Genomic DNA, 10,048 nt, shown 5'->3' on the forward strand with positions numbered 1-10,048 from the left:
ATGGTTTTCGCTCCACGTAACGGAAACGCGAGCTTGTTTCTTTAAAAAGACAAATACAAAGCTTAGTTTCATCAAATGCTTGATCCAGGTGTTTCTTTGACTTCCGGATTCAGCTCAAAATTTCAAAGGTACGGAGTTTAACCTAGATAGTCGTAAACTCAGAATCGAGACCGCTATACTACGCTAGTTACAAACAGAAAAAAAAATAACTACATATTAAAGAATAGCAAGTTATAAAGAACTCCTATTTGGCAAAACTCTATTTTCCGAAAATAACACCAATGGAATGGTTGAAAACTTTTGAAAATTAACATTAGTTAACAAAGACTTCAAAAAAACATGTCAATATAAGAATAATTCCAGAATTCATTTGCAATAAAATTTTTATACCGTTTTATAGAGATTAAAATAACACTTTTCATCCCGTTTCAAAAAAAGTCTAATATATTTAAAATTATTAGTAATTTTTTTCTAGCAGATAATTTTACATAACAGTAACTGTTACAGTAGATAACACCAGTTTTTTCCTACAATTTTTAAATGAGGAAAATTATTTAATGAAAGATTTAGCTTCGGAATCGTACTCATTTTGTAACACTAATTACGATACTTAATAAAACGAAATTTAAAATTACTTATTCATTTTTATAAAAAGGACCAAATGGACCAGAAGGACCAAATAAAGGACCTATTAACGTAGACACTGAGGTCAATATATATCCAAACGGCCCAGGAGGACCAAAGGGACCAGGAGGACCAAAGAATCCAGAAGGACCAAACGGACCAGGAGGACCAAACGGTCCTGGAGGACCAAAGAATCCAGAAGGACCAAACGGACCAGGAGGACCAAACGGACCAGGAGCGTCACCTTATGGCCCAGGAGGACCAAAGAACCCAGAAGGACCAAACGGACCAGGAGGACCAAACGGACCAAATGCCGAAAGACCTATTAATGTAGACACTGAGGTTAATATATATCCTGAGGGTCCAAGCAATGAAGGACCAAACGGCCCAGGAGGACCAAAGGGACCAGGTACGTCACCTTATGGACCGAATGGCCCAGGTGGACCAAGGAATCCAGAAGGACCAAACGGACCAGGAGGACCAAACGGACCAGGAGGACCAAACGGTCCGGGAGGACCAAAGAATCCAGAAGGACCAAACGGACCAGGAGGACCAAAGGGACCAGGAGCGTCACCTTATGGCCCAGGAGGACCAAAGAACCCAGAAGGACCAAACGGACCAGGAGGACCAAACGGACCAAATGCCGAAAGACCTATTAATGTAGACACTGAGGTCAATATATATCCTGAGGGTCCAAGCAATGAAGGACCAAATGGACCAGGAGAACCAAAGGGACCAGGAGGACCGAACCAAGGCTCAGGAGGACCATTTGGGCCAGAAGGACCAAACAAAGGTTCAGGAGGACCGTTCGGGCCAGGAGGACCAAATAAACCAGAAGGACCAAACAATGAATCAGGTAGGTTAAAAATTTATGCTTCTATAAATATGTTTATAAAATATGCTCACCATGCCTTGGCTCAAGGAATAGATTGCATTTCTCAAACGGAATCGCCCAGGGATAGAATCTTAGCGTTGCTGGTCGATATGAATTTTGATCTCGACTCTCACCAACCTCGGTACTGACATAAAAGATCCTCAGTGGTTGGCATATCATTGCAAGAAATCCCTTTGCAGTTTTTCAAATTGTTAGAGAGTTTCATGGTTTTCGCTCCACGTAACGGAAACGCGAGCTTGTTTCTTTAAAAAGACAAATACAAAGCTTAGTTTCATCAAATGCTTGATCCAGGTGTTTCTTTGACTTCCGGATTCAGCTCAAAATTTCAAAGGTACGGAGTTTAACCTAGATAGTCGTAAACTCAGAATCGAGACCGCTATACTACGCTAGTTACAAACAGAAAAAAAAATAACTACATATTAAAGAATAGCAAGTTATAAAGAACTCCTATTTGGCAAAACTCTATTTTCCGAAAATAACACCAATGGAATGGTTGAAAACTTTTGAAAATTAACATTAGTTAACAAAGACTTCAAAAAAACATGTCAATATAAGAATAATTCCAGAATTCATTTGCAATAAAATTTTTATACCGTTTTATAGAGATTAAAATAACACTTTTCATCCCGTTTCAAAAAAAGTCTAATATATTTAAAATTATTAGTAATTTTTTTCTAGCAGATAATTTTACATAACAGTAACTGTTACAGTAGATAACACCAGTTTTTTCCTACAATTTTTAAATGAGGAAAATTATTTAATGAAAGATTTAGCTTCGGAATCGTACTCATTTTGTAACACTAATTACGATACTTAATAAAACGAAATTTAAAATTACTTATTCATTTTTATAAAAAGGACCAAATGGACCAGAAGGACCAAATAAAGGACCTATTAACGTAGACACTGAGGTCAATATATATCCAAACGGCCCAGGAGGACCAAAGGGACCAGGAGGACCAAAGAATCCAGAAGGACCAAACGGACCAGGAGGACCAAACGGACCAAACGGTCCTGGAGGACCAAAGAATCCAGAAGGACCAAACGGACCAGGAGGACCAAACGGACCAGGAGCGTCACCTTATGGCCCAGGAGGACCAAAGAACCCAGAAGGACCAAACGGACCAGGAGGACCAAACGGACCAAATGCCGAAAGACCTATTAATGTAGACACTGAGGTTAATATATATCCTGAGGGTCCAAGCAATGAAGGACCAAACGGCCCAGGAGGACCAAAGGGACCAGGTACGTCACCTTATGGACCGAATGGCCCAGGTGGACCAAGGAATCCAGAAGGACCAAACGGACCAGGAGGACCAAACGGACCAGGAGGACCAAACGGACCAGGAGGACCAAACGGTCCGGGAGGACCAAAGAATCCAGAAGGACCAAACGGACCAGGAGGACCAAAGGGACCAGGAGCGTCACCTTATGGCCCAGGAGGACCAAAGAACCCAGAAGGACCAAACGGACCAGGAGGACCAAACGGACCAAATGCCGAAAGACCTATTAATGTAGACACTGAGGTCAATATATATCCTGAGGGTCCAAGCAATGAAGGACCAAATGGACCAGGAGAACCAAAGGGACCAGGAGGACCGAACCAAGGCTCAGGAGGACCATTTGGGCCAGAAGGACCAAACAAAGGTTCAGGAGGACCGTTCGGGCCAGGAGGACCAAATAAACCAGAAGGACCAAACAATGAATCAGGTAGGTTAAAAATTTATGCTTCTATAAATATGTTTATAAAATATGCTCACCATGCCTTGGCTCAAGGAATAGATTGCATTTCTCAAACGGAATCGCCCAGGGATAGAATCTTAGCGTTGCTGGTCGATATGAATTTTGATCTCGACTCTCACCAACCTCGGTACTGACATAAAAGATCCTCAGTGGTTGGCATATCATTGCAAGAAATCCCTTTGCAGTTTTTCAAATTGTTAGAGAGTTTCATGGTTTTCGCTCCACGTAACGGAAACGCGAGCTTGTTTCTTTAAAAAGACAAATACAAAGCTTAGTTTCATCAAATGCTTGATCCAGGTGTTTCTTTGACTTCCGGATTCAGCTCAAAATTTCAAAGGTACGGAGTTTAACCTAGATAGTCGTAAACTCAGAATCGAGACCGCTATACTACGCTAGTTACAAACAGAAAAAAAAATAACTACATATTAAAGAATAGCAAGTTATAAAGAACTCCTATTTGGCAAAACTCTATTTTCCGAAAATAACACCAATGGAATGGTTGAAAACTTTTGAAAATTAACATTAGTTAACAAAGACTTCAAAAAAACATGTCAATATAAGAATAATTCCAGAATTCATTTGCAATAAAATTTTTATACCGTTTTATAGAGATTAAAATAACACTTTTCATCCCGTTTCAAAAAAAGTCTAATATATTTAAAATTATTAGTAATTTTTTTCTAGCAGATAATTTTACATAACAGTAACTGTTACAGTAGATAACACCAGTTTTTTCCTACAATTTTTAAATGAGGAAAATTATTTAATGAAAGATTTAGCTTCGGAATCGTACTCATTTTGTAACACTAATTACGATACTTAATAAAACGAAATTTAAAATTACTTATTCATTTTTATAAAAAGGACCAAATGGACCAGAAGGACCAAATAAAGGACCTATTAACGTAGACACTGAGGTCAATATATATCCAAACGGCCCAGGAGGACCAAAGGGACCAGGAGGACCAAAGAATCCAGAAGGACCAAACGGACCAGGAGGACCAAACGGACCAAACGGTCCTGGAGGACCAAAGAATCCAGAAGGACCAAACGGACCAGGAGGACCAAACGGACCAGGAGCGTCACCTTATGGCCCAGGAGGACCAAAGAACCCAGAAGGACCAAACGGACCAGGAGGACCAAACGGACCAAATGCCGAAAGACCTATTAATGTAGACACTGAGGTTAATATATATCCTGAGGGTCCAAGCAATGAAGGACCAAACGGCCCAGGAGGACCAAAGGGACCAGGTACGTCACCTTATGGACCGAATGGCCCAGGTGGACCAAGGAATCCAGAAGGACCAAACGGACCAGGAGGACCAAACGGACCAGGAGGACCAAACGGACCAGGAGGACCAAACGGTCCGGGAGGACCAAAGAATCCAGAAGGACCAAACGGACCAGGAGGACCAAAGGGACCAGGAGCGTCACCTTATGGCCCAGGAGGACCAAAGAACCCAGAAGGACCAAACGGACCAGGAGGACCAAACGGACCAAATGCCGAAAGACCTATTAATGTAGACACTGAGGTCAATATATATCCTGAGGGTCCAAGCAATGAAGGACCAAATGGACCAGGAGAACCAAAGGGACCAGGAGGACCGAACCAAGGCTCAGGAGGACCATTTGGGCCAGAAGGACCAAACAAAGGTTCAGGAGGACCGTTCGGGCCAGGAGGACCAAATAAACCAGAAGGACCAAACAATGAATCAGGTAGGTTAAAAATTTATGCTTCTATAAATATGTTTATAAAATATGCTCACCATGCCTTGGCTCAAGGAATAGATTGCATTTCTCAAACGGAATCGCCCAGGGATAGAATCTTAGCGTTGCTGGTCGATATGAATTTTGATCTCGACTCTCACCAACCTCGGTACTGACATAAAAGATCCTCAGTGGTTGGCATATCATTGCAAGAAATCCCTTTGCAGTTTTTCAAATTGTTAGAGAGTTTCATGGTTTTCGCTCCACGTAACGGAAACGCGAGCTTGTTTCTTTAAAAAGACAAATACAAAGCTTAGTTTCATCAAATGCTTGATCCAGGTGTTTCTTTGACTTCCGGATTCAGCTCAAAATTTCAAAGGTACGGAGTTTAACCTAGATAGTCGTAAACTCAGAATCGAGACCGCTATACTACGCTAGTTACAAACAGAAAAAAAAATAACTACATATTAAAGAATAGCAAGTTATAAAGAACTCCTATTTGGCAAAACTCTATTTTCCGAAAATAACACCAATGGAATGGTTGAAAACTTTTGAAAATTAACATTAGTTAACAAAGACTTCAAAAAAACATGTCAATATAAGAATAATTCCAGAATTCATTTGCAATAAAATTTTTATACCGTTTTATAGAGATTAAAATAACACTTTTCATCCCGTTTCAAAAAAAGTCTAATATATTTAAAATTATTAGTAATTTTTTTCTAGCAGATAATTTTACATAACAGTAACTGTTACAGTAGATAACACCAGTTTTTTCCTACAATTTTTAAATGAGGAAAATTATTTAATGAAAGATTTAGCTTCGAAATCGTACTCATTTTGTAACACTAATTACGATACTTAATAAAACGAAATTTAAAATTACTTATTCATTTTTATAAAAAGGACCAAATGGACCAGAAGGACCAAATAAAGGACCTATTAACGTAGACACTGAGGTCAATATATATCCAAACGGCCCAGGAGGACCAAAGGGACCAGGAGGACCAAAGAATCCAGAAGGACCAAACGGACCAGGAGGACCAAACGGACCAAACGGTCCTGGAGGACCAAAGAATCCAGAAGGACCAAACGGACCAAACGGACCAGGAGCGTCACCTTATGGCCCAGGAGGACCAAAGAACCCAGAAGGACCAAACGGACCAGGAGGACCAAACGAACCAAATGCCGAAAGACCTATTAATGTAGACACTGAGGTTAATATATATCCTGAGGGTCCAAGCAATGAAGGACCAAACGGCCCAGGAGGACCAAAGGGACCAGGTACGTCACCTTATGGACCGAATGGCCCAGGTGGACCAAGGAATCCAGAAGGACCAAACGGACCAGGAGGACCAAACGGACCAGGAGGACCAAACGGACCAGGAGGACCAAACGGTCCGGGAGGACCAAAGAATACAGAAGGACCAAACGGACCAGGAGGACCAAAGGGACCAGGAGCGTCACCTTATGGCCCAGGAGGACCAAAGAACCCAGAAGGACCAAACGGACCAGGAGGACCAAACGGACCAAATGCCGAAAGACCTATTAATGTAGACACTGAGGTCAATATATATCCTGAGGGTCCAAGCAATGAAGGACCAAATGGACCAGGAGAACCAAAGGGACCAGGAGGACCGAACCAAGGCTCAGGAGGACCATTTGGGCCAGAAGGACCAAACAAAGGTTCAGGAGGACCGTTCGGGCCAGGAGGACCAAATAAACCAGAAGGACCAAACAATGAATCAGGTAGGTTAAAAATTTATGCTTCTATAAATATGTTTATAAAATATGTTCACCATGCCTTGGCTCAAGGAATAGATTGCATTTCTCACACGGAATCGCCCAGGGATAGAATCTTAGCGTTGATGGTCGATATGAATTTTGATCTCGACTCTCACCAACCTCGGTACTGACATAAAAGATCCTCAGTGGTTGGCATATCATTGCAAGAAATCCCTTTGCAGTTTTTCAAATTGTTAGAGAGTTTCATGGTTTTCGCTCCACGTAACGGAAACGCGAGCTTGTTTCTTTAAAAAGACAAATACAAAACTTAGTTTCATCAAATGCTTGATCCAGGTGTTTCTTTGACTTCCGGATTCAGCTCAAAATTTCAAAGGTACGGAGTTTAACCTAGATAGTCGTAAACTCAGAATCGAGACCGCTATACTACGCTAGTTACAAACAGAAAAAAAAATAACTACATATTAAAGAATAGCAAGTTATAAAGAACTCCTATTTGGCAAAACTCTATTTTCCGAAAATAACACCAATGGAATGGTTGAAAACTTTTGAAAATTAACATTAGTTAACAAAGACTTCAAAAAAACATGTCAATATAAGAATAATTCCAGAATTCATTTGCAATAAAATTTTTATACCGTTTTATAGAGATTAAAATAACACTTTTCATCCCGTTTCAAAAAAAGTCTAATATATTTAAAATTATTAGTAATTTTTTTCTAGCAGATAATTTTACATAACAGTAACTGTTACAGTAGATAACACCAGTTTTTTCCTACAATTTTTAAATGAGGAACATTATTTAATGAAAGATTTAGCTTCGGAATCGTACTCATTTTGTAACACTAATTACGATACTTAATAAAACGAAATTTAAAATTACTTATTCATTTTTATAAAAAGGACCAAATGGACCAGGAGGACCAAATAAAGGACCTATTAACGTAGACACTGAGGTCAATATATATCCAAACGGCCCAGGAGGACCAAAGGGACCAGGAGGACCAAAGAATCCAGAAGGACCAAACGGACCAGGAGGACCAAACGGACCAAACGGTCCTGGAGGACCAAAGAATCCAGAAGGACCAAACGGACCAGGAGGACCAAAGGGACCAGGTACGTCACCTTATGGACCGAATGGCCCCGGTGGACCAAAGAATCCAGAAGGACCAAACGGACCAGGAGGACCAAACGGACCAGGAGGACCAAACGGTCCGGGAGGACCAAAGAATCCAGAAGGACCAAACGGACCAGGAGGACTAAAGGGACCAGGAGCGTCTCCTTATGGCCCAGGAGGACCAAAGAACCCAGAAGGACCAAACGGACCAGGAGGACCAAACGGACCAAATGCCGAAAGACCTATTAATGTAGACACTGAGGTCAATATATATCCTGAGGGTCCAAGCAATGAAGGACCAAATGGACCAGGAGAACCAAAGGGACCAGGAGGACCATTTGGGCCAGGAGGACCATTTGGGCCAGAAGGACCAAACAAAGGTTCAGGAGGACCGTTCGGGCCAGGAGGACCTAATAAACCAGAAGGACCAAACAATGAATCAGGTAGGTTAAAAATTTATGCTTCTATAAATATGTTTATAAAATATGTTCACCATGCCTTGGCTCAAGGAATAGATTGCATTTCTCACACGGAATCGCCCAGGGATAGAATCTTAGCGTTGCTGGTCGATATGAATTTTGATCTCGACTCTCACCAACCTCGGTACTGACATAAAAGATCCTCAGTGGTTGGCATATCATTGCAAGAAATCCCTTTGCAGTTTTTCAAATTGTTAGAGAGTTTCATGGTTTTCGCTCCACGTAACGGAAACGCGAGCTTGTTTCTTTAAAAAGACAAATACAAAACTTAGTTTCATCAAATGCTTGATCCAGGTGTTTCTTTGACTTCCGGATTCAGCTCAAAATTTCAAAGGTACGGAGTTTAACCTAGATAGTCGTAAACTCAGAATCGAGACCGCTATACTACGCTAGTTACAAACAGAAAAAAAAATAACTACATATTAAAGAATAGCAAGTTATAAAGAACTCCTATTTGGCAAAACTCTATTTTCCGAAAATAACACCAATGGAATGGTTGAAAACTTTTGAAAATTAACATTAGTTAACAAAGACTTCAAAAAAACATGTCAATATAAGAATAATTCCAGAATTCATTTGCAATAAAATTTTTATACCGTTTTATAGAGATTAAAATAACACTTTTCATCCCGTTTCAAAAAAAGTCTAATATATTTAAAATTATTAGTAATTTTTTTCTAGCAGATAATTTTACATAACAGTAACTGTTACAGTAGATAACACCAGTTTTTTCCTACAATTTTTAAATGAGGAACATTATTTAATGAAAGATTTAGCTTCGGAATCGTACTCATTTTGTAACACTAATTACGATACTTAATAAAACGAAATTTAAAATTACTTATTCATTTTTATAAAAAGGACCAAATGGACCAGGAGGACCAAATAAAGGACCTATTAACGTAGACACTGAGGTCAATATATATCCAAACGGCCCAGGAGGACCAAAGGGACCAGGAGGACCAAAGAATCCAGAAGGACCAAACGGACCAGGAGGACCAAACGGACCAAACGGTCCTGGAGGACCAAACGGACCAAACGGTCCTGGAGGACCAAAGAATCCAGAAGGACCAAACGGACCAGGAGGACCAAAGGGACCAGGTACGTCACCTTATGGACCGAATGGCCCCGGTGGACCAAAGAATCCAGAAGGACCAAACGGACCAGGAGGACCAAACGGACCAGGAGGACCAAACGGTCCGGGAGGACCAAAGAATCCAGAAGGACCAAACGGACCAGGAGGACCAAAGGGACCAGGAGCGTCCCCTTATGGCCCAGGAGGACCAAAGAACCCAGAAGGACCAAACGGACCAGGAGGACCAAACGGACCAAATGCCGAAAGACCTATTAATGTAGACACTGAGGTCAATATATATCCTGAGGGTCCAAGCAATGAAGGACCAAATGGACCAGGAGAACCAAAGGGACCAGGAGGACCATTTGGGCCAGGAGGACCATTTGGGCCAGAAGGACCAAACAAAGGTTCAGGAGGACCGTTCGGGCCAGGAGGACCAAATAAACCAGAAGGACCAAACAATGAATCAGGTAGGTTAAAAATTTATGCTTCTATAAATATGTTTATAAAATATGTTCACCATGCCTTGGCTCAAGGAATAGATTGCATTTCTCACACGGAATCGCCCAGGGATAGAATCTTAGCGTTGCTGGTCGATATGAATTTTGATCTCGACTCTCACCAACCTCGGTACTGACATAAAAGATCCTCAGTGGTTGGCATAT

General features: G+C 41.0%; 1 protein-coding gene across 1 annotated transcript; it reads left to right on the forward strand.

Annotated features, from left to right (window-relative positions):
* Positions 1–10,035, forward strand: LOC147804268 (uncharacterized). Its single transcript, XM_087151484.1, has 11 exons — positions 1–16; positions 788–1,033; positions 1,118–1,480; positions 2,510–2,764; positions 2,867–3,229; positions 4,259–4,513; positions 4,616–4,978; positions 6,008–6,253; positions 6,356–6,718; positions 7,613–8,272; positions 9,170–10,035. The coding sequence occupies exons 1-11, from the start codon at positions 1–3 to the stop codon at positions 10,018–10,020; spliced, it is 3,981 nt and encodes a 1,326-aa protein (XP_087007610.1). The 3' UTR covers positions 10,021–10,035.
* Positions 10,036–10,048: the final 13 nt, after the last annotated feature.

The sequence above is a fragment of the Parasteatoda tepidariorum genome, chromosome 9 (assembly GCF_982258835.1).
Source record: "Parasteatoda tepidariorum strain Cologne lab strain chromosome 9, Ptep-v5.0, whole genome shotgun sequence".
NCBI classification, from domain to species: Eukaryota; Metazoa; Arthropoda; class Arachnida; order Araneae; family Theridiidae; genus Parasteatoda; species Parasteatoda tepidariorum.

Excerpts from the sequence above, each read along its gene's own strand:
- LOC147804268 (XM_087151484.1), top strand. Across the intron at positions 1,481-2,509 it reads AGGACCAAACAATGAATCAG|GAGGACCAAACGGACCAAAC; the intron begins GTAGGTTAAAAA and ends CAAACGGACCAG. Across the intron at positions 4,514-4,615 it reads AGGAGGACCAAAGGGACCAG|GAGGACCAAACGGTCCGGGA; the intron begins GTACGTCACCTT and ends CAAACGGACCAG.